Raw genomic sequence first — 25495 nt, 5'->3', positions numbered from 1 at the left:
ATGATATTAAGAGACTTGATACTTCCATTGAATTGAATATCAAACTCTATGCAACAGATGGTGAACTACTCTCAGATTCAACATTTTATCATCAATTGGTTGAAAAATTAATATATCTAACTATTTATCGACCATATATTGCTTATGTTATGCATCTTGTGAGCCATGTTTGAGTGCTTCTCGGTTTGTTCACTTAATTGCAGTCTTGCGTATCATTCATTATATGAGGGATACCCGACACCCAGCTTTGTTTTTATCTTCTTCTTCCTCTCTTGAAATTCATGCATACACAGACTTAGATTTTGCAAGGAACCTGAGTGACGGCAAATCAACTACAGGATTATGTATTTTTCTTGGTGACTCACTTTTATCCTGGAAAAGTAAAAAGCAAACACGTATTGCTCAATCGACAACAGAAACAGAATATAGGGCAATGGCGCAAACCACAACTGAAATTGTTTGGCTTCAATGGTTGCTTGTTGATATGGCCGTTATTGTTCCCACTCCTACAATACTATATTATGACAATAAGAGTGCCATACATTTATAAAATTCAGAGTTCGATGAACGCACCAAGCATATTGAAGTTGATAGTCGCCTTGTCCAGTAAGAATTTTTGCAGACATAATTTCTCTTCCATAGATTGCCTCCTCTGAGCAGCTTATGGACTTCTTCACCAAAACACATATAGAGCCTCAATTCTTTTGGTTTCTTTCCAAACTCTCTATGATTTCGTCAAATCATCTCGAGTTTGACGGGGAGTGTGAAATTATAGTAACATGTAAATATTACTTCTGTACAATATTTCCTTTCCTTTTCTGTGTATTCATATTAGGAAGGTTATTTATTCTAGGGATTGTCTACAAATAGACTATTTATCTTTTGTATATGGAAATTACAATCATCCTTGTCCCTTAAATTTCAAAATGGGTGGTTGTTAGAGTGTCATTGATTAGACACAAAGTTCCAATAAAAAAATTCTCATACTTCATGTCTCACCCGAAGCCATCCAATTTGACATCTAAGGAGTGGGAATTGTTGTGACCTCCTTGCACAAAAGGTAAATGGTCTTTCTGCAGACAATTCCTTTATAATATACTGGTTTGTAACCCTATAAATTGAGGGTCTTGTACACAATTCTATACACAGAAGTACAATATTTCTCTACAGAGGCAGACTTGGAAGCGGATAGTGTGGCCCGACCCAATTACCGGCTCTGCATTCAAAAGTTAAAAGGTACGGTTTGTATAGAACCGAGGCTCTAGACAATTAAAGTAAAGCACACTTTCAAATAGTATCGAGAAATGTGGTTTTAATACTAAAAATCTTTGTGATAGCCTTAAAATATATTTTCATCTTTAATTATAAAATTTAAAGAATATTTATCAAATTTCAAAATATTGAAACTTAACGATCCAAAAATACGTTGATGCACTATTTTCAAATTTAAAATCCACTTTTTTCTCGTGTCCATGAATCTTGACATCTAGATGATCAATTTGAAGATATTTGAACATCAAAACAACCTCTTCTAGTCAAACTTTTGAGGTGCCTCAGAAGTTAAAATAGATGATTTGACCACCTTGACTAGTGTGTAAAATAGTTTGACCACTTTTTGTTATATTTTCCTAAATATATAAAACCCAAAATGGCGTGACTACCAACTTATGCCAAACCACCATGGGTAAGTCCAAAATTTCTAAAGCCCAGCGGATCCAGAACCCCAACCATAGCATCATACATAGTTTTCCATTCCATATCGTAGCATTTGGTTTGTAGGAATTGCCGAGCCAAAGATCAACTAAAAGAAAAAAAAAGAGACAAAAAACCAAACTTGATTTCCTTGTTCCCTTGGTTTCTTATTGGGAAATTGATTATACTCTTTGGGCCCGTTTGGATCTTTGGGGTTTTCAAATGAAAAGTCAATCTTGAAATTGAAATTTACTGGAATTGACATTTCCTATAATAAGATGTATACTGCTTGGATCGCATATGGTAGAAATCAAGAAAATGCAAATTCCCTATTTCGATTGCCTGGAATATCTTTTTTTGGAAATACAAATCCATTCCCTCTCTCTATAATTTTTAAGATAGTTTATCTCTCTAAATTTTTTCTAATAGTTTAATACAATCTCTTTCAAAAACTTAAAATTTGAAATAGTCTCTCTCTCTCAAATTTTTGAGATAACTTCTCTCTTTAAAATTTTTATATATTGTCTCTCTCTAAAATTTGATTTAGTTTCTCTCTATAATTTTGAGATACTCTCTCTCTAAAACTTAAAATTTGAGCTAGCTTTTCTTTATAAAATTTTTGAGATAGTTTCTCTCTCTACAATATAATATAGTTTATCTCTCTAAAATTTTAAGGTACTTTCTCTAGCTAAAACTCGAAATTTGATCTAGTTTTTTTCTAAAAAATTTAAGATAGTTTCTCTCTCTAGGAAATTTTAGGTACTTTCTCATTCTAAAATTTAATATAGCTACTCTCTTTAAAATTTTAAGATGCATTTTCTCTCTCTAAAATTTTCTTGTAGTTTTTCTCTCTAAAATTTTCAAGAAGTTCTTTCCCTAAAATTTTCTTGTAGGTTTTCTTTCTAAAATTTTAATGTACTTTATCTCTCTAAAACTTAAAATTTGAGATAATTTCTCTATCTAATTTTTTTTAAATAGTTTCTATCTTAAAAAATTGCAAGTACTTTCTCTATCTAAAATTTGATATAGTTTTTCTATTTAAAGTTGTAAGATTTTTTCCCTCTCTAAAACTTAAAATTTGAGATAGTTTCTCTTTCTAAAAATTTTCATATAGTTTCCCTATCTAAAATTTGATATAGTTTCTAATCTCTAAAACTTTAATGTGCTCTCTCTCTCTCAAACTTAAAATTTGAGATAATTTATCTCTTTAAATGTCTTGAAATACTTCTCTTTAAAAAAGTTTAAGTAGTTTCTCTCTCTAAAATTTAATGCAGTTTCTCTCTCTAAAATTTTAAGATACTTTCTCTCTCTAAAACAAAAGATTTGATATAGTTTCTCTCTCTCAAATTTTAATATGATCTCTCTAAAACTTTAAATTTGATATAGTTTCTCTTTTTAAAATTTTTTGTATATTTTCTCTCTCTAAAAAATTTTGTATAGCTTCTCTCTCTAAAATTTGATATAGTTTCCCTCTCTAATATGTTTTCTCTCTCTAAAATTTGATATAGTTTCCCTCTCTAATATGTTTTCTCTCTCTAAAATTTGATATAGTTTTCCCCTCTAAGGTTTTGATATTTTTTTGTTCTTTAGTAGCAAAATAGTGCATTTCCATGAAATGTCAATTCCACCCAATGGTTTAAAAAACGGATCGGTGACCCGAATCGGGCTTCCAAAAAACCGATCCGGATCGGCAAATCGGCCATCCGGATCGAGAATAGGGTGAATCGGTCAAAATAAAGCTTAAAAAAAATTTGAAAAAATTATTAAAATTCATTATAAATATTGTTTTTTAGGAATTTAATAAAAAATGAGGGTACTCCATTAAGAATTTTCATGTTTTTGAATGAATATGCGAATATTGATATGTTCTTTCCCTGCATGAACCGCCATTCAGTATTTAATTTACAGTATTTCGTGCTCATCCCTACACTGTTGCTGTTGGGACTCGATATGTGAATAATATGGCTGGGATAGGGTGGCCTCAGAATCATCATCTCTCTCGTTTTCTCTTTGAATAATATGGATTAAAAAAAAAAAAAAACAAATTTTCAAAAAAATCGATCATGGATTAAAAAAAAATCACAAATTTTCAAAAAATTCTATCATGGATTACCAAAAAAAATTCGATCACGGATTAAACAAAAAAAATCACAAATTTTCAAAAAATTCAATCATGGATTACATAAAATTCGATCATGGATTACATAAAATTCGATTATGGATTACATAAAATTCGATCATGGATTACAAAAAAAAACAAACAAAAAAAACAAACAAAAAAAAACAAAAAATTCAATCGTGGATTACAAAAAAAGAAAAAAATAGTTCGATCATGGATTACAAAAAATTCAATCATGAATTACAAAAAACTCTATCATGGGTTACAAAAAAAGCAAAAAACAAAAAATTCAATCATGGATTACAAAAAGAAAACAAACATTTCGATCATGGATTACAAAAAAAAAAAAAACATTTCGATCATGTATTACAAAACATTCGATCATGGATTACAAAAAATTCTATCATGGGTTACAAAAAAAAAAAAAAAACAAAAAAATCGATCATGGATTACAAGAAAAGAAAACAAACATTTCGATCATGGATTACAAAAAATTCTATTATGGGTTACAAAAAACCAAAAAATTCTATCATGGATTCAAAAAAACAAAAAAAATTCGATCATGGATTACAAAAAAATCGATCAAGTATTACAAAAAAATCTATCATGGATTACAAAAAAAAAAAAAAAAATTTAAAATTCCGTACGTAATCGCCGATTCACTGTTCGGACTCGCCTATTCCGTACAGTGAATCGGCGATTCACTGTACAGAATCGTCCGGTTCTCTCTAGAACCGGACGATTTTCGATTTTTTGGGCGATCCGGTCCCTTTTCACGATTTTCGGGTCGAACCGGGCGAGTCCGGTTCGACTCGGCGTTTTTTAAAACGCTGATTCCACCTATTTTAGTGGAATTGAGATTTCCAATACTTAAGCTTAAAATGAGCATTCACGAATCCCACATAAATCTTAGTTCTAATGGAAATGTCAATTCTAAGCGAACCAAACACGATTGGGTCAGCTTTTCCAAAAAAAGTGACTACTAGAAATCTGAATCCAAAGAGCCAAAAGGGCCCTTAGGGTTTTGGTTTGGGTGAAATAATTTGATAGGAAAATATTTACAACAAAATATTTTCATATGCAAATGATCTATAGGGAAAATATTACACAAGTATGCTTTTTCCCATGTTTGGTGAACACATTTACAAACATGGAGAGAGTGAGAGCACAGCAAAGTGAAATTTTGAGATAGTTTCTCCGCAATAAAAAGATTCCATGCAATCAAAACGAAAAAAATGAAAAGGAAAAATAAAATCATGTAAAAAATTGACAACAAATTTGAAAAAATAGAATTTAAGCCTAACTTTCTAAACCGGATGGACCAATAGAACCAGCAAAATTAGAGATCAAATCGATTCAACTGGTCAAATGCCGGTTTTGACCTGCTCTATGTATATCCCAATTTAGTACTTGCACCGAACCGGACAAGGTTTTGGTTGCCGGTTCTATTGGTTGGACCGCCAGTCTGGTCTGGTTTTAATAACTTGCCTTTAAACATTTAAGGAAGTTTTTCTCTCCAAAATTTTTGAGATAATATCTCGTTCTTAAACTTGAAATTTGATATAGTTTCTCTCCCCAAAAATTTTGAAATAGTTTCCTTCTCTAAAAACTAAATTTTAGATAGCTTCTCCTTTTAAAGTTTTATGATAGTTTCTCTCTCTCAAAAACTTAAAGATAGTTTCTCTCCTTAATAATTTTAAGACAATTTTTTCAAAATTTGAAATTTGATATAATTTATCTTACAAATTTTGTTGAGAATGTTTCTCTCCCTAAAACTAAACTAAAAATTTGAGATAGCTTCTCTTTTTTAAAATTTTTAAATAGTTTCTTTCTTTTAAACTTAAATTTTGAAAAGGTTTAATTTGGGGTCTGATGGGAAAATAACCTCACGTAATTTTCTCCCCAACTCATGAGGCAGAGTCCTTCCACATGAAAAAGGTCATTTTATGGTAAACATTTTTCACAAAGCATATATTTCACAAGCTTAAAAGTACGAGCCAAGCTCTTTTTTCATATGAAAAAAATTTCCAAGGATTATTTTCCTATGGACCAAACGACCAGTTAATGTTTATACTGTAACTTAGTCAAATTGCCATCCACCGTTTGCCCTCAACAACAGATGGCTGATATCAATAATTTTTCCTACAGAGGATCTGTCATGTCTCTTTTAAGCAGCAGGCGATCTCCATCATCCATTACTATAGTAAACGGGAGAGGCAGGGTATCTCGTAGTGAGGTGTACACTACACAAACTATCTATGCAGCTCACCAACCCTAGTAATTTCGTGTTTGTTCTATGAATTTTGTCGAGTGTTCGTAAAATCGAATCGGAGCAATTAATTGGATATGAGCCCGGAAGCGGTTTAACTGGTAAACCAGCCATTTCAACTGTTCCAATCGAGCAAGTCCCGGGCGATCAAAAAAATTTTGAAAAAATAAAAAGGATAAAAAAAAAAATTGACTAAAATATGAAAAGTATATAAAGAATGATTAAAACAAAACACATTCAAATGAAATTGAAAATTAATGAAAAAAATGGATTTTAACAAGTCAATTTTTGAATTAAAGTGAGTATTAATAACCAAAATAATTTTTAATCCTTACCATAATGTAAAGAATATTAAAAATGCATTACAAACCAAATTCTTTATTTTTAAGTGTGTTTATACATACATATATATATATATATATATATATATATATATATATATATATATATATATAAGGTACGCCGATTCGTGTACCGCTACAGTAAACGCCGAACAGCTCAAATCGAATATGGGCCGATTTGACAATCACGGATGTCTGGTATTGTTTTATTTTTCATTTTTTTTTTATACAAATCAGAATGATTTGAAATTTGGAGTGTGTGTTTATCAAAATAGGCGAATCTATAGAAAATATAAAAAAAATATTTTACATAAAATAAATTGACCAAAATACCCATAAAATGTTTCAGGGTTATATATATATATATATATAGGTGTCACACCCCAAGAATTTACAATACTGTTATTCCTGAGATGTGACAGACAAAACATATATACATCTATTGATAGGACAAATTTACAGTGGCGAGGTCTTACAAAGTAAATAAAAAAAGCTAGCACAACAACAGTATCTTCCAAGGTTGATCTTGACTAGCACTCAAAATGAATCCGCGGTTATCCTGAAAAAAATGTTTACCATAGTTTGATGAGTTTGGCTACTCAGTAAGTGATCATCATAATCCTAAAAATAATCATGATTGAAAGATATCAATATTTTCCAAAATGAGATCTATTAACAGAAATGCATCAACAGTTTCACTTTCAATAAATGCATAATTAAGTATAATCCGAGTAATTGAAATGCTTATAACACTTTTAACGGCAGTGCATAACTCAAAGGATTTCACAAAATACTCTACTGGCGTCTCAAGTAGGTCACCTATATACCCCATCAACGTCCTGATGGGTCCATTTAATCCCTATCGGTGTCCCAGATAGGTCCACTTAATCCCTGCAGGTCCACTTATACCTCACCGGCGTATCGGATGAGTCCACTTATTCCCGACCGGCGTCCCAGATAGGTCCACTTATACCTCACCGGCGAACCGGATGAGTCCACTTGCATACTTAAATTATTTCTAAATCTCTTTAAACATTCGAAAGCAGCAATATCATGTACTCAACATATCACTGAAATCATTAATATGAATTTCACTTAAACCATTAATAACAATCACTCTCTATAACATTTCAAAAATAACCAATCAAATATTTTGGGCTCAAATTTAGAAAGGTAGCAGTTTGTAAAAGCATTCTAGCATAATTGTCAATCTAATATGTATAGAAAAACTCTTATAGAAGTTCAAGAATACGGAATTATCACAATTTATGGGATATCAATCCACAAATAAACATTTCACAATAATACTATAATCAATTGCAAAAATGTCAATTTTTAAATAATAAGGCAGTCATTTGCACATGAATTTTACAATGTCAAAATATTCAAACAGTAGAAAGAAATATCACAATTTTACTAAAAGCAAAAATATCATATTTATTTCTAACAATAGACAAGAAAATAAATAAATTTATTTTTCATAATTTACAGCATTCAAAATTTCTAACATAGATAAAATATCACAATTTTTATTAAAAAGATTATTGTTCAAGATAATGAGGTCACGTGCGCATAAAATTTATCGCGCCTAAAATTCATGATAATAAGCAGAAATAATTATTTCATTTCATTTTTAAAAGAATGGATTATTTTTCGAGACAATGGGGTCACTTACACACAAAACTTATAAAATAAAGATCCGTGACGGAAATATCACTATTTATTAAAAACAGACTATTTTTCAGGAAGACGATGTCACTTACACACAAAACTTATAAAATAAAGATCCTGAACGAAAATATCACTATTTATTAAAAACAGACTATTTTTCAGGAAGACGATGTCACTTACACATAGGTGTCTTGTAGGTGAAATTACTGTTCATTTTTTCTCATAGGTGTCTTGTAGTATCTTAAATACCGGTCGATCACCAAAAGTGCCCAAAACCGGAAGTGACTGGTTCCAATCTAACTGAGATCGCCCGATTTTCTTACAGTGATTATGGCACATGATATATTGGACACAGTTAGCATGCGGCCAAGCCCGCAGATATAGAAATGTGCGCTTGGCAATAAATATATTTTTTAAATATAATTTGATTCTAATTTTTAGCAAATATATAATATTTAACATGGAGATCATGAATATGAAAAATAAATAAATTTTAAAAATTAAAAATAATAATTATATTAAAAAAATATTTATACAGTTAATTACAATTGTTTTTGGATGGACCACCTATTTGTATCCATATTTAAGATAGATGCCTTATTCCCTTACCTACATATTGTACAAATGCAAGCGAGCTCACATCAATCAATTGTTCTAATATATGTGCTGTTTCCTTATTCAGTAGTTTCCACCTGTAGGTGCATAGCTTATTTTTCACCATCAAATTGTAAGATTTTGTGACAAATACTCGTGCCGGCTATTGGGTTTATTCAATACCCTAAATTGAACTTTTTGCACATAAATTATGGCCTATAATTAGGTACTTAATCCCCTTCTTAATTGCAAAGCTTAGGTCAACTTGAATATAGAAAAGGAAAAAATTTCAGAAGAAAAATTATGGGGATGGTGATGGGTTAGGGTCTAGAAAGGCTAGTGTACTTTGAATAGATCAAGTAAAATCAATGATCACATGAAAGAAAATGAGGTGGGGACTTGTTAATGGAAATGAAGGCTGAAAACAAAAAAAGAGAAAAAGTTGGAAGTAAATAAATAAAAAACAAAGAGGAGTGTAATGATGGGTATGAGGTCAGTATCAACTTAAGGGGGGCGATACAGTTCGAGAAAGCCTGAGACTCAGATTCTGAATAGCTGGGAATTCAATTCTTGACTGTCTGAAACACCCTTTTTTACTTGGTTTTAGAGAGAGAGAGGGACCTCGATTGAGAAAGCCTGAGATTCAGATTCTGAGAAACGTAGCACGCAGTCTGGGCTTTTATGGGAGACATGTGAAAGGTAGAAAATAAGAGAGAGAGAGAGAGGATGCGTAAAATGAGAATGGTAGGCTAGAAAGAGAGAGGGGGGATAGGGGTGGCAATGGACCCGGACCCAACCGGGGACCTGAAGGGTAGACTTTACCTATGTTTGGTATGGGTTAAAAAATTGTATCTGGTTTCAAATTTTGGACGTGAATATTATTTTAGTACTGGTTTAAGTTGGGTCCCAAATATATTTGAGTTTTAATTTATAAAAATAATTAAATATATTAAATATTTATATTTTAATTTTTAGATCGGAGGTCTAATCAGTTGGATTTGGGTCCCACATTATATTTTCAAATCCAAATCTGAGTCATTGGGCCTCAGCCGGACCCAGCACGATCCGACCAGTCGCCACCCCGAGGGAGATCGAGTGTCCGGGTGTGAGAAGGAAAGCGCATAAGGACTGTCCACCAAAACTCGGAGAAAACAGACAAAACGTAGGGCAGCCCTACTTCTATGACTCGATCCATTTACTCACAACCAAATGCTTCAAAATATTCGGCGAACACCCATTTAATATGTACGAGCCACCTGGGCATGCTCGCATATACTATGCTCCCGCGGGAGCATATACAATGTATCTCCGCCCCCTGCACAAAATACCTACTTCGGAGAATTTGTTTGGCCCAAAATTTTGAGAAATGCATAATAATTATTTTAAAAAATATATTTGAAATTTTAAATTTTATGACATTTAGATTTGGTCCTTAAAAAATTGGATGGTCTCTATTCAATCTTAAGGCATAAGTTCTTTCTAGTACATAAAAAAATTATTTCAAATTTTTACAATATTATTATAGTGGTTGTAAAGGATACATCCCTGATTAGGGCGGCCCCATATTAACATACCCTTTGGAGAATAGGCAGGAGCTTGGCGGTAGTATTGTTGAGCTCTATGATAAAGTCTCTTATTTCATTCTCACCAAAAGAGTAGAGGTCTAAATCCCTACCGACTTATCTTTTATATTTTTTTAACTTTTATTAATAAAAATGAGTAAAGCGCATTCTCCCCACTATCTAAAAATAAATAAGAAGTTACGCCCAAAAATTTTGAGATAAAAAAGATATTCTTGTGCTTTTCTAGAGGGAGGAAATAGATAGTATCCACCAGTGTGAGTAGGAAATCATTTGGCATGAGAATGTTCAATGCCCCAAATAAGACCTAGAAATAATTGCCAATTAATTCCTAAAGGATATCCAAGGATCCCCACCCCTACATCATTCTAATTTATGAGGAAAAAAAAAAAATCTCTCGGGTCGGACAGTAATTAGAAAAAATGTACGTACCCCAAGGCCGGGCCGCTTGAGATGGCCCGCACGTTCCGACCCATAAAACCATTCCACTAGATTTTGGGCCGAAATTTTGATGTGAAGTAGACCAACTCTGGTGAAATCTAAGTGGGACGAGAATGATTCATTTATGGTTGATGCCCTGCCCTATCATATGGTGGTGGTGTATGTATAAGTAGGAGAGTTTGTAAATGATAAGGTGTATGATGATTATGTGTATTACCATGACAATGCACAAGGAACTAGGCTCTCACCCTAATTCAATTCAATGCTACCAAATATTTCTTGGGATTCTCGTTACCGTACCAGTCTTTTTTAAATTGTTTTTTCACTCTTGGGAAGAGGACCACCAAAACATTCCGGTATTTTTCTCTCATTATGACGAGAATAGCCTCTGGATTTTGTTAAATGACCTTAAACGACCCCGCATTTTCCGGGTGTTGTATAGGTATGCTTTATATCTTGGCACGACAGTACTTCCCTTTGGTACTAAGTACTAACTAATGTTATCTTTTTTCTCTCTCGAAATCCGGATAATATCTTCAATAATTTGCTTTATGAATCCTCCCCTCATTGTCCTATTTACCCAAGGGTTTGCTCACACCGAAATTTCGGACCACGCGCAGACCCTAGTTTTTTAAATTGGGCTAGGCTATCCAGCTTATTTTCATCATTATCATTGATTTAATTTTTTTTAAAAATAATATGAATCGGTTATATAAATCTTGATTCTCAATTTTGCTCTATTAAAACTATATCTTTAGTGAAGCTATAATATTCATATATTTTCGAATTACTTCTCATCATATTTTTTTGGGTTTACTCTTTGTTCTTTTCAGTCTTTTCGTTTGAATTAACTCGTACCTCCTAACAACTATTGTAATTGGTTGGTACTACATATCGTCAGTTCATTTAAATCTATTTTTTTTTAATTTTATCGTTTGTTGGTGTCACGTCTGAATTTTTTTGAAGATATTCATTTTGAATTCTATCCCTTCTTGTCTTGCAACTCATCCATCTCAACATCGTCATTTTTTCTACACTCATATATGAGTATATTATTTGTTATCCACCCAAATGTGTTTTGTGAAGGATAGTATGGTCTTTTGGTCGGTGTGTTTCTTGATTTCTTCTCCGTTGGCTTGCTTAGAAGTGCAAAGTAACGCACTTGTGCTCTCTCTCTCTATTCAAGTTTATTGTACTTTCTCTCTCTTTGGTGGCATTACGCACCCATTCTCTCTCTAGTAATAGTCTAGTCCCTCTCTCTGCACTCGCTTTATCTCTTCTTTCAGTTAGGGTTAATAGAAATTTATGGGTCTCTGGTCATTATTGCTGGTAATTAACCAAACAAACACTATCTTAAAGGACAATATCTTAAAGGACAACTTAGCTGATTTTGTCTCTCTTTAGGGTAGTATAGTCATTCCACCTTTCGGCAGCACCACATAGGCTTCTGTCTAAATCTCAATCCCCCATTCATTCATTCATTCAAGGTGGGCACTGCCTTGAGAGAGAAAGTGTGGGTCATTCCTTTCCTTTCATTTTTCCCGTCAGTCCCCTTTCTCTCTCTACTTTCTCTCTCTAGAATTGTATCAACTTTCTCTCTCTACCAACCAGATAGTTGTTCAATCTGCGTCCTCTTTTCTATCTATCTTCCCTAACACCAATTTCTCTGTAATTTCTCTCTCCTCATCTTGTTTTCACTCTCTCTCCTCTCTCTATTCTTCTCTATCTTGTCTCTCCAATCTCTCTCTAGCTTGGAGCCCTCTCTCTTTCCATCCACATTCTCTCTCTTAATTCTCTTTCTAGCTACTCTCACTGTGTCTCTCTCTAGAACTTGTTTCTCTCTCTACCTCTCTGCATGCAATCATAACAAGGGGTGCCTTTCTTTTCAAGCAAACCGACTCCACGCTCCCGTTCCATTCCATTCCACCACCCTGCCAACCCCCCCTTTCCACCCTCTCTTTTGTCCCTTGCATCTTTCCAGCACTCTCAGTCCATTTCACCCAGATATCACCATATCTCTTCTCCTCTCCTCTATCTCTCTCTCTCTCTATCTCCATGTGAACCAACCACACTTTTAAAACCATTAAAACACCAAAAACATTCAAAAAAAAAAAAAAAAAGAAAAAAGAAAACCCACCACCCTCTTCAAATACCAAATCCTCTCTCTTAAGAAACCCATTCCTTTCGTCCATGTAAATCCACAACCCACTTGCTGTTAACTCCACTCTCAGTTCCCCACTCTCTCTCTCTATATATCTTTTTCTCTCTATCTAGAATCATTCATCTTTCAGACATTCAGGCCAACCCTTTAGAATCATTCACCCTTTCAGTCTCTCTAGAATCGTTCTCATTTTTTGTTTTTCTGTCTCCAGAATCCTCCTCAGTTTCAGTCCATCTCTCTAGAATCATTCCTATTTTCACTACCCCACTTTATCATCAGTTCATTAGCATCACTTCAATCCCTCTTTCTCTCTCTAGAATCAGCCCAAAATCAGAACTCTCTCTCTAGCCCATGGATCACTCTGATAATTGCCCTGGAAACAACAACAATAGTGGAAGTGGAAGTGGGACTAAGAGTGGATATATGTGCAGGCAATCGAATAGTAGGTGGATTCCGACCGCTGAACAAATAAGGATTTTGAGGGAATTATATTACAGTAATGGAGTTAGGTCTCCGACCGCTGAGCAAATACAGAGGATATCAGCTAGGCTGAGGCAATATGGAAAGATTGAGGGGAAGAATGTGTTTTATTGGTTTCAAAATCACAAGGCTAGAGAGAGACAGAAGAAGAGATTGACTGTCGATTTGGCAGTGCAAAGAGCAGCTGCCACTTCTGGTGGTGATGACTCTTAATCCCTCTCTCTCTCTCTCTCTCTCTCTCTGGAATATCTTAATTCAGAGTTTTCAGTTTTTGGGTCTCTCTCTATTAAAATAGGGTTTTTTTTTTTTAAAAAAAAATTGCTGGGATTCTTTCAGTCTATCTCATTTTGTTTTTTTTAATTGTTTAGTTTTGGTGTCTTCTAGTTAAATGGGGTTCTTAATATATTGGCTCTCTCTCTCTCTCTCTCTCTCTCTCTCTTTCTCTCTCTCTCCTCTATTGTTATTTGTTTATCTCAATTGTTTGGAATTTTGCAGGTCTTCCTCCTGGGGTGCTTAATGTAAGCCACATAGCCGGCTCGACCTGTGGTTCAGTTCTTATGGAATCGAGCCTCATGGTAAGAGAGAGAGAGAAAAGAGAGAACGAAGAGAGAGAGAGAGAGAAAAGAGAGAAAGAGAAGAGGGAGAGAGGATTGCACATGCTTGGTTTAACTGCTATTCCTAGAGGGAGAGAGAGAGGAGGGAGAGAGCATTGGTGTTGCTATATATGTGTGTGTGGGCATGGTTATTGTTTTGCACAAGTATGGTGTTCTTTTTTGGGTTGATTGATATTTGGATTTTGTTTTCATTCTCACTTGTCTCTTGTATCTTTGGTTTCCATCTTTATTACACTCCCTAACCCTCTCCTCCATGATTGTCAGTTCCACCGCCTAATATCTGCACACCTGCGACCTTTTCTATATACTTTTTGTTGCTTCTACCCTTTGCTGCTTTCTGCTTTTCTTCTGATCCATTGACAGCCCCTCTCTTTCTCTCTCTACGTTACAGAATGTCCTCTCTACCTCTGTCCAATAGAATGCCAACTTCTCTCTGTGATCCATTGCAAGTGAGAGAGAGACCTACCCTAATGAAAATCCCATTCCTTCTTTCATTTATGTGTTTATGTTTGTATGTGAGAGAGACCTAACCCTAACCCTAACCCTAACCTAAAGAAATCTCATTTCTTCCTCATGTGGGTTTTCTTTTTGTTTGTATAAATATGATTGTGAATGCATAGAGAGAGAAATCCATCCTTAAAACCTCATTTTTTTGTTTCATATTGATGTGTTTATGTTTGTTTTGAGAGAGAGAGAGAGAACTCATTTCCTGTCCATTGGTTTTTCAGGACTGTTGCAGCACCAGTGCCTTAGAGAACCACAATGGTAGAAAAGAGAGAGAAAATGGGGATTTGATTGTAGAGAGAGAAAGAAGTGCCCCAGGCAAAGAAACCCTCCAGCTCTTCCCAATGCACCACTCCCCCCAAAACGATGACACCATTGCAGACGATTACTTTTTCAACGATGAGGAAGAGAAGCCCGTTTGCATGGCCTCTCTCGAACTCACCCTTAACTCTTTTGACCGAGTCTATCACACTGACTCGGACTTCCGTTCCCACTCGTCTTAGCCCCCTCTCTCGTCATTGAGCGTGTGACTCGAAACAGCCCAGATTTTGTCTATACTCTGACCCGGTTTTATGTGTTTGGGGCTGGCCATGTAAATTTGTAGGCTAGAAGCACGGATTTTGTTTCGTATGTGGATGTTGGAAGTATGAAAGCAGAAAGATGGATTAAGACTCGAATTGTGCCACATGTTTGTTCCTTAAAGCTAGAATTTAAGCTCTTTTTTTGCCCTTTTTTTGTTTGTGTTTCGGAGAGAGAGAGATTAAGTTTCGTCAGGTGAAGCACAATTTTCAGGAGAGAAATTTCTATATATATATATATATATATATATATATATATTATATTATTTTCAGGGGAGAAATTTAGTGTATTATAGTATAATGGAATCACACTTTTAGAAAACGTATTTGCATGATCCAAAATTTTGCACACACACTCACTTCCTCCCAATAATCAATCTAAAAAAGAAAAAACTAAGTTGCAGCTTATATATGGTCAAAATGAGTCCCCTCCAGCAATGAATCTAGACCGTCCATTTGATGAATTTCAAGATCTAGGCATTTATAAATTTAAAATTATTTTTTTTTTTTAATATTGTTAATTTCATTATAAGGCTTAAATCTAAGCATCTAGCCAAAATGGACGGCTTATATATTAATTGGGTTAAAAACTTACTTTTTAGGTAACGTTTTTGAATTATTTTTTTTTGTGATTGTTCATTAAAATGAAAAGAACGTACATTTTAAAATTTGGATCAAACAAATGGTCCTAATATAGTTTTTGAATATGATTGCATCATATTACTATACAACCCTTGCATAAAATCACTAGGGGGAGTGATTTCATATTGCCCAATGGGGGGAGTGATTTCATATGAGCAATCGATAATATCTACTATGAGCATGATCTACTATGCTCCCTCAAGAGCGTTGTTTACATCTACTCCCTCTGTCAGAAGACCTATTTGGGAGGATTTTTTCAATCTAAAATTTTAGGAGCTATTAAAGAATTATTAGATGATTATTCTAAACGAAAAAAAAAAATCAAATTTGATTTTTCAAGCACTTAGAGCTCACTGTCTAAAAATAAGACAGTCTTTATTCAATCTTGAAACACTATTTTTTTAGCTGCATAGATGGTACAATTAGGAAACTGTTTTATTGAGGTTACTTTATAGAATTGAGAGGTTATATCCCCAAATTTTGGAGTTCTAAAATTAATTCTAAGTTGAGGTTTACTTGAGGGAGTAAATGAACATTATACTCTCGAAATAATAGAATATCTTTTAGCATCTAATATTATATCAAAATCAAAATATCAAAAATCAACTAGTAGCTCTAACTTATATAATTATTATTTGATTCATTGCAAATTGCTCCCACATTAACATTTTAGAACTACTTTTAGGAAAGGACATGTTTCTTCTCAAATTCACATCAATAATTTTGCTTGTAGATTACATACATCGTACTATCGAACAATTTTTTATGGTGATAACAAAGGGAAGTCTTTAAATGATTTTACCGAGAAAGTAGCAGAGCTACTTTGGGCTTCAGAAATCGTTGCAATAAATAGAGATACCTTTAATTTATCGGACATTATCCCTGAGAGTAGCACAAACACTCTACAGCGTTGGTAAAAACTTGACATTAAGATTCAAATTAAATTTGTGATTTAAGGATATACTTACGGCATTACCTACGGATATAGCGAAATCACTGGTAAAAAACATGCCTAATTTTTGTTAGTTCTAACAAACATTAAATATTCCATTTGAGGATTATCATGTAGTGTCTCTAATTCTACAATAACTGACTAGGGCTGCAATGGGCTGGGTAGTCCAGCCCGGTCTCCTTAGCCCTAAAAATGGTAGGGCCTGAGCAGCAAACTGTGGCCAAAGGACCAAGCTAGGGTTAGCACCAGCCAGGTTCGGTCCTGCCTGGCCCTTTTTTTTTTTTTTTTTGTTTCATTTATTTTGGTAATGGCCCAACCAGGCCCGGCCCTGCCAGGGCCAGCCCTTTGGGGAAAAGGGCCAGGCCAGGGCAGGCGTCGACCGGGCCCAACCCAATTCGACCGCTATAATTGACCAATTCACATGTACTTGCCTCTTCCAAATAATTTACCCCATATAAATTACTTAAAACGCCTCTCAAACAAATATAAGGTTAGCTTGACGTTTAATAGGATGAGGAAAGATTCCATATAGAGAGTGTGCTAAAGGAGTATGTATTCCATTTATATAATATAAAAGGAAAAGATTATGCCCAAAACCTTATGTCTAAAAGTTCATAATTGTTCCCCATGACTACTTAAAATGAAAATAGAATTGCACTTCCCCAATACCTATCCACGTTGGTTGTCTGCTTCTAATAAGTAACCTGCAGGCAAATTTTGGAATGGATATTTCCCACAAAGAAGTAAAAATTGAATAGTTTTAAATTTTCTATCATGTGATTGGTTTAACAATTAACAGTCACTTTTCATGATTAGAGTCAACCCAATTTTAGCATATAAACAAAACGTCAAGTGACTGGGTCCAAATTTAAACCAACACTACCAAACTATTGGATGATTAGAATTTTTCTCTCCTTTTACGATTGCATCTTACAAATAACTAAAATATTATATGTTAAATATTATTTATATAATAATACTATTCGGGTCATATCCACATGGACCCAGACCAGAATAATATTCGGATCCAATATTTGGATCCCGACCCAACCCACCGGGGTCCAATTCTTAGACCCATACCCCTAGAAGGTCGGAGTTGGTGGGAATGGCCTGGTTAGCTGAGTTGAACTGGCAATCTAGGTAAGAGAACCGGGCAATTTGTACTTGATTTAGTTGTTAATAAATTTTTATCTTTTATGTTGAAACTTTTTGAATTTTTAGACCCTGAAAAATTGGTCCATCTTGATCGATACAATTGAGGGCTGATCCACACCCAATTCAGTTATTTAAAACACATTTTTCTCAAAGAAAAGAAAATGAAATCTGTTTTCATTCCATAATGTGAAAGCATCTAAGCTCTCTTCTAGAAACGAGATCACGAAGAAATACTAAAACAAGCATGTAGTTATAATCATAAATAGGGTTGTTAATGGGCTGGGTTGGGGTTGGACCGGCCTGGCCCAAACCTAACCCAAAACAACATAAGGTAGGCCTGGGCTGGCTAGGTCCAAATTCATGATATTGAGGCCTGAGTTAGCCCATACCAAAAAAATTGGGCCTGGCTGGGCTGGGCCCTATATACACATTAAAAAATATTTAATGTGTAACATTAAAAAAAATACAGGCCGGGCCAATGCTAGCCTAGGCCCAGCCAGCAAAAACTTTGGCCATACGCGGCACGGCCCATAGCCTTTACATGCCGCCCAATCTGGTCTCAAAAGCCTGTGTGATGGCACAGGCCCATTAACAGCTTTAAGAGTGCTAGGACTGGTAATAGGCCACGCCAGCCCCATTTCCGAATTCATGGTTATGAGGCCTAGGTCCAAAAAAACTCAGGCTGGGCCAGAAAAAGTTAATATAAGTGCGAGGCTATAAACAATCAAATTAGGGCGCACATCAAAAATTTCATTAGAAGAGGTTATTTTGATGCCAAATATCCTCAAATTGATCATCTCGATCTCAAGATGCATAGACATGAGGAAAAAATAGATTTCAAGTTCTGGAAATAGTGCATCTTGTAACACATTTTTGGACTGTCAATTTTCAAGATTTTCAAGTTTTTATCGATATGAACAATGTACACTATTTTTTAAGCTTTAAAATTATAATTAGAGAAGAAAATATATTTTAAAGGTATCACAAAGATTTCTCATATTGAAACCACACTTCTCTATACTATTTGAAGGTGCGCTCTACTTTGATTGTTTAAAGCCTCGGCTCTACACAAACCGCACCCTAAACATCTATGATAAGCATGAACTTTAAAAGAATTTTGGTCTGGGCTCAGGCTGGGCCACTACTGGCCCGAGCCCAGCCAAATTTTTTTTCAGGCTTACCAAGTCCAGCTTGTGGGTCTTAACATGCATCCTAAACTTCGCTTAAAGCCAACGAGCCACTATGGGCCCATAAACAGCCCGAACCGCAGCCAAGAAAGAAAGAAGGAAGCCAAAGCTGTGGCGGGAAACGATGTTACGAAGCCATGATGTGATGACATGCAACAATATAAGAAGAGTTCCCAGACATATGATATACATGCACATCATTATATGATTTATTTCTTCAATGGACAAGGCATCAAATCATGTATAGGGCGGGACCACATAATTGTTCCTTCAAAAGTGAAATCACATAAAGTGAGAGAGAGCTATTTCGGGTTTGGATTTCAAACTCTCAAATTTGAGAGAAAGAGAGGTCTAGAGAGAGAGAGAGAGAGAGAGAGAGAGGGGTAGAGGTCTCGATCGGTGAAGATTCTGGGCTTGCATATTCGATATTCCTTGATCCTATGGTTTAAGTTCATGGAAAGTGATGGATGCTAACCCACACTCTCTCTCTCTCTTTGTGGGGCCCCATATCTTTGAATCACAAAGACTAGGGTCCAGTATCTTTGACCCGCCCACTCCTTAACTTCTTCAATAAAAACTTTCCGGGCGCCACATTCTGACACTGCCATGTAACTACCACTGTACAACTCCGAGAGAGGGAGAGACTCAGTTAACGGTTAGATAGACACGGGGGAGATAGGGGTGGCAATGGACCCGGACCCAACTTGGGATAGAGGGGTAGATCCATTCGGGGTCTGGATCCAAATATTGCACCCGAACACCATTTGGGTCTCTGGTCGGGTCCGGGTCCATTATTATTTTTTAAGTCTCGATTAATAAAATATATTTAAACTATATAGATATTTTAATTTTTAGGTCGGGTTCATGTCCCACTTTGTATTTTTGGGTCCAGTTTTGGATCCAAGTCTGGTGAATTAGGATCTTAATCCAGACCTCATAATTTGTTTTGGGTCCCGATCAAGGATCCAAATCCGACCCGTTACCACCCCTAGGAAGAGAGAGAGTATGTTATCTTGTTAGTGCGGGAGAGAGAGAGAGGGGGGTAAACTCTAGAGACGTGTCACATTACATTGGTGAAGTTCGATTTCACAAAAGAGAAATTCGGAACCCACCATCATTAAGAAAACTTTTTGGCTTCTTTTTCTCCTTCATTCAACTCCAAGAAAGAAGGCCAGGGGGTATAAGTTGGCTACCTTTTTGGCCTGTCATTCCCCTTCATTCAACTCCGGGGCAGTCCCATAATTGAGAGCGGAGAGGTGGGGAGGGATAAATAAACCCTTTAGTTGAGGAATATTTTCGGGTTTTTTTTTATTCTCTTGAAAAAGTATACAAAGAAGCTCTTAACTTTTTGGTATACCGAGGTCACAAACATTTTTTTCTTTTCAAAAAATCAGGTGGTAGTACGAGTGTCTTTGATTATACTCCAAATTCAAATATATTTTTTTGGATTTTGATTATACTCCAAATTCAAATATATTTTTTTGGATTTTATGACACACGCAAGCCATCCAATATGGCATCTAATGATTAGAAGTAATTGTCCCATCCTTGTAACAAAATAAATGGTCTCGGATAGAAATTGATTTGGGGCAAAACAATCCCAAAATGATATGGGTCCCAACCCCTTTTCCCCCCTAAAAATCCCTATATTTTTTTCTTTTCTTTATTAAGCGTATATAATAATTTTTTTGGATCCCCTCTAAATCCCTACCTCAAACATCCCTATTTTAAGTTTATAAAGAAAAAAATTATTTCATTCAATTTTTAATATTATTTTGATCACTGATTCGAATCGATCCAGCAATCCAACACCGAACGCAACGCCCAAACAATACAGGATTTGAAACATTGATTGAGAGAGATAGGGGGCCCGGGTTGCTCTTTTCTCCCTTGAAATAGAGAAGGTCAAACCGTATAATTGAGAAAACGCTTTTTTTTGCCTCTTATTCCCCGCTTTAATTATAGGTGGTTTGGATCCTAGGATATTCAAAATCTCAATTTGATTCATTTCCTAGGTATACAAATCTGGGATTTTGGGAGAATGTTATTTGAATAGATTTTCATGAAATTCAAATTATTGTAAATCCTTTGTTTAGATAATTGTTTGTAAAACCAGGACGTGCTACTTTCATTTTAAATCAGATTGGTCGTTCATTACAAAATTTGTTGATTAGCTATTGGTATTTGCCCAATAAACATAGTTTCTTGAAAATAAATCATCCATAGGACTAAGAAAATGGGCAGTTTAGATTTTAAGTTCTATATTAGGTATTAAATTACACACACTTTCTCTCTCATATCATAAAATGTTGATTAGGTTTTTTTTTTCTTTGAGAGAAGTTATAAAATATTATTAGAGGAGACTAAAACAAAATTATGGAATTAGAGACAATTGCTTCAGATTAAAAAATGCCCCCTTGGCAAGAGAATCGACTGTGACATTGGCTTCCCAATAGACATGCACAAAAGAAAATGAGAAAGGCAGCAGCACAGTTCTAAGCTCCCAAGGCGGTTTATGCTCCCCATTTCACCACTTCGTGGCATTTAGGGAATCACCTGCCATAACACAAAAGGGACCTAAATTTCTTTCTATCAAAATTTTCAAATCATAGGTATTGATATATCTTCTATGATTTATTTTTTAAAATGCTCTCTCTATGTTTCCTTGGTAATAACTCATTTAATTTAGCATAACTATCAATAGAGTTTCTTTTCTCTACGGTTTAATTCTCCCACATTTACAAAATTTCTTCATCTATATTTTTTAATCATTAAATCTAAAATTTTTCATATACATACACAACCTTAATCTCTGAGTTAAATCGCTAAATTTTTCAAATACACTATTCCAAATCGATAAGAAGGTTATAGTAGTGTTATTTTACAAAAGCTAAAAATCATTGTGTAACTATATTCCATTGATTTAAAAACACTGGACATCCTCACTAAATGCACAATCCTCTAACCCAAAGGATTAAATTAACAAAATCCTCGAGAAAAGGTTCACCTCACTATCTTTTAAGTAGAGCTAGTGTAGTTTTAAGTAGATTTGACATGTAGATTGCAATTGCAAATGGAATACACAATGTGCTTACACTATTAGAGGTTAAAATACAAAAATATACATCAATATTATGAGTTATCTTATTGCAATATGATCTATATGGTCATCATAACTCCATGATAATACGGTTATCAACAGTCTTGGATAGAGATTATGGGAAATTATTACAATGGCCACTCCTTTAAATCTTAATTTCAAGATAAACCTTCTAATACCTTTCATTCCAAATGGCCTAATAACTTTGTTTCAAGCTACATGGACTCTCTTCTATGTACTTCATTCCTTTTTTGTAGGTATTTATGCCCCTATGAACTTTGAATTTACAAGTCCAATCCCAAACAGGTCAAATCTCTTTCCATCTCATCCTTGCATGATCTCTCCTAAAACCCTCAACTTTTACTGTCCTCCCTTTTTTTTCTCATGCACTCTCCCTCTCTCTAAAAACACTCCTCTCTCTCTCTGAGACTGTCAAATTGAAAACCACTTTGTTTCTCTCTCTACAATTTCTCCCTCATTTTTTTTTTTTTGTTCTTTTCCCCCACTTTGGATGGCTTCTCATTTTCCTCTTTCTCTCTATATTGGATTGTAACTTTCTTGGCCTGCCTTTTGTTTTTGTTGCCACTTTCCTTACTAGTGATAGAATCTTCTCATTTTCCTCTCTCTCTCTATATTGGATTGTAACTTTCTTGGTCTGCCTTTTGTTTTTGTTGCCACTTTCCTTACTAGTGATAGAATCTCATAATATTTGTAGAAAATTATATATATATTGATTAATTAAAGCATATACAAGACTTAGATAAATATGTAGTCAATAATAGCTACCTATATCTATCATACACATAAAAGATACCTAAACTTTTAATAACAAAAAGAAAATCTAATCAGGAGATACATATCCCTACTCGATACATATCCATATCTTCCATCAATATGCCCATTTTTTTCTCTCTCTATCTTAAGTCTCTTAGCAATTTTCCCCTCTTATGTTTCTTTCGTTAGAAGAAACCATTTATTGTTTGATTCCTTTTTTAGAGTACAAATGTTTCTTTTGATTAAATTATCGATAGAATGGAAAAAGCTGGAATGTGGGCCTGTGAATATTGGATTGAAAAATAAGTAAGAGTTTATGGTCTTGGTTTCTCGATGTACCTATGTCTAGTTTTTCAATCTCACCCTTCTCTCTCATAAATTCAGATTTTTCATGTTTCTTGGCTTTTTCCAGGTATCCTTTTTCGAGCTTTAAGTTTGCTTTCTTGCGATAATCACCGGGTAGAGATGCTTGTTCTAATTTCGACCTCAATTGGCTTTAGATTTGAACGTCGTGCATGCTAGCTGCGAAAAAAACTACTATGTGTCTCTCAATATTCTTGCATTTTCTGTGTTTGGATTTTATGATTTATTTTATTTTTCATGCTTTTCACTGCAAACCAAGGTATCAAGCTTTCAAATTTGTCATTTGAATGCTTCTTCTTAATATATCTTGTATGGATTTTGATCTAAAGAAATCGAGAACAAAAGTGCAAAGCAAAATTGACTTTTTTCGATTTTTGTATATCAAATCGATCCAAAGTTGACAAAATTGTAGAGAGCTTGTGAAATTTTATCTTGTGAAAAATATCTACTTTAACTTAGTAACTCTTGTTTGGAATTTAATGTTAAGAGATTGAGAACAAAATACAAGGCCAAATTATTTAGTTGAACATACATTAGAAACCATATCCTTGCATAACCGTCCAACCTATTTCTTCAATGGTGATGACTTACATGACGATGTTTGTAATTGTAACCACATCATGCATGTAATATTTTTCCCTTCTGTAATTTTGGTTAACGAGGATTATGCTAAGACTTTCTAACCATAAATTATATGTTATTTGTGTCCATCTTTTGAATCTCTGTCGAGATTTTTATCACTACATGGTTTTTATGAGGTTAACATTGGGTAGATTCCTATTTAGGACTAACTAAAAAAAATAAAAAATAGGGATATCCGTACACTTTCATTTTAAGTTTAATTTCAAGTTTCAAAACATATTTTACTGCATAGAGATCTCATATATTATTTCTTCTAACTCTCTAGACCAACTTTACCCTATCTTTTTAGCCTAAAAAATGTTCAAAATAAATCATTTCTTCTATTCTTTTCCCTCTTTTCTCGACCAACTTCACCCCATCTTTTTAGCCTAAAAAAACGTTCAAAATAAATATTTTTTTTCTATTTCTTTCTAAACCCCATTCTCTCTCTTCCCGACCAACTTTACCTCATCTTTTTAGCCTAAAAAAAACTTCAAAATAAATCATTTTTTCTATTTCTTTCTAATCCCCCTTCTCTCTCTTCCCGTGTTTCTCCCCAAAATATATTTCTTCAAAAGATATTTTTCAATAATGAAAAAAAATGAGAGAGGCTTGGAGAAAAACACGAGACGGGAAGAGACAGAAGGGGATTTAGAAAGGAATAGAAAAAATGATGTCTTATAACTTTTGTTTAGGCTAAAAAGACGGGAATAAATTGGTCTAGGGGGTTAAAACATATAATACCTGGGATCTCTATACCACAAGATAGGTTTTGAAACTTTGGTCTGCTAAGAAATCAAACTCAAACCTCTTTTAGCCTAAAAAAGTTTAAAAGAAATCATTTTTTCTATTCCTTTCTAAACCCTCTTCAAAAGAAATCATTTTTTCTATTCCTTTCTAAACCCTTTTCTCTGTCTTCCCGTGTTTCTAAACCCTTTTCAAATTGGTCTAGGGGATTAGAAGATATAATACATGAGATCTCTATGCTAGAGGATATAACCTTGGGTCTGCTGAGTAATCAAACTAAAAAAAGAGGAGGATATGTTTTGAAACCTTGGATGCTGAAAAATCAAACTAAAAAATAAAAGATGTACCAAAAAATATCACATACAATATATACTCGGAAAAAATAACATCCTTAGATTGAAAAGAGACATTACTAACTTTTTGTTTTATACTCTCGATATAGATAACATAGAAAAAGATATGAGTTAATTGCCTATGATTTGGATGTTAGACTAACCATTGTAATGGAGAAAGTAAGAACCTACCTACCATCTCATTATTATGAGCTTATATATGTTAGGTCACCTATCCTAATCTGCTCCTTCATTAAGTATATCATACAAATAAATGTGGCATGTCCTACTCTTCACAATGACCTAATACAGGTATAATAGATATATGGATAGATATTAAAAACGTTTATAAAATATATAAGGTAAAACTTTCACTCATAAGTAATGATTAGAATGCTATTTAGAAAAAAAAATGTATATATAAAAATGGTTTGAAAACTTGTAATTTTAATTTTATGGTTTAATTTTGACTATCTTTTAAATTTTAGTGTGTACTACCTTTTGAAGTAATTGATTTTAAAAAATCCTAATAAAATAATGACTTGCTTTATTCTTAATCACAAAAATTTATAATTTTC

The 25495-nt window shown here is 34.1% G+C and overlaps 1 protein-coding gene across 1 annotated transcript; it reads left to right on the top strand.

Moving 5' to 3' along the window:
- The first annotated feature begins 12218 nt into the window (after window positions 1–12218).
- Window positions 12219–15140, top strand: LOC18437176 (protein WUSCHEL). Its single transcript, XM_011626184.3, has 3 exons — window positions 12219–13547; window positions 13844–13923; window positions 14691–15140. Exons 1-3 carry the CDS (start codon window positions 13220–13222, stop codon window positions 14967–14969), a joined length of 687 nt encoding a protein of 228 aa, XP_011624486.3. The 5' UTR covers window positions 12219–13219; the 3' UTR covers window positions 14970–15140.
- Window positions 15141–25495: the final 10355 nt, after the last annotated feature.

The sequence above is a fragment of the Amborella trichopoda genome, chromosome 9 (genome assembly GCF_054954075.1).
Source record: "Amborella trichopoda isolate Santa Cruz 75 chromosome 9, AtrichopodaSantaCruz75HAP2 v2.0, whole genome shotgun sequence".
NCBI classification, from domain to species: Eukaryota; Viridiplantae; Streptophyta; class Magnoliopsida; order Amborellales; family Amborellaceae; genus Amborella; species Amborella trichopoda.
The sequence above is the reverse complement of the archived record's forward strand: the minus strand, read 5'-3'. Positions and strand labels throughout refer to the sequence as shown.

Bases quoted from the DNA above. Each gene is read 5' to 3' on its own strand.
- LOC18437176 (XM_011626184.3), top strand. From the start codon at position 13,220: ATGGATCACTCTGATAATTGCCCTGGAAACAACAACAATAGTGGAAGT. The intron at 13,548-13,843 runs GTGATGACTCTT...GGAATTTTGCAG, and splicing joins AGCAGCTGCCACTTCTGGTG to GTCTTCCTCCTGGGGTGCTT. The intron at 13,924-14,690 runs GTAAGAGAGAGA...TTGGTTTTTCAG, and splicing joins TTATGGAATCGAGCCTCATG to GACTGTTGCAGCACCAGTGC.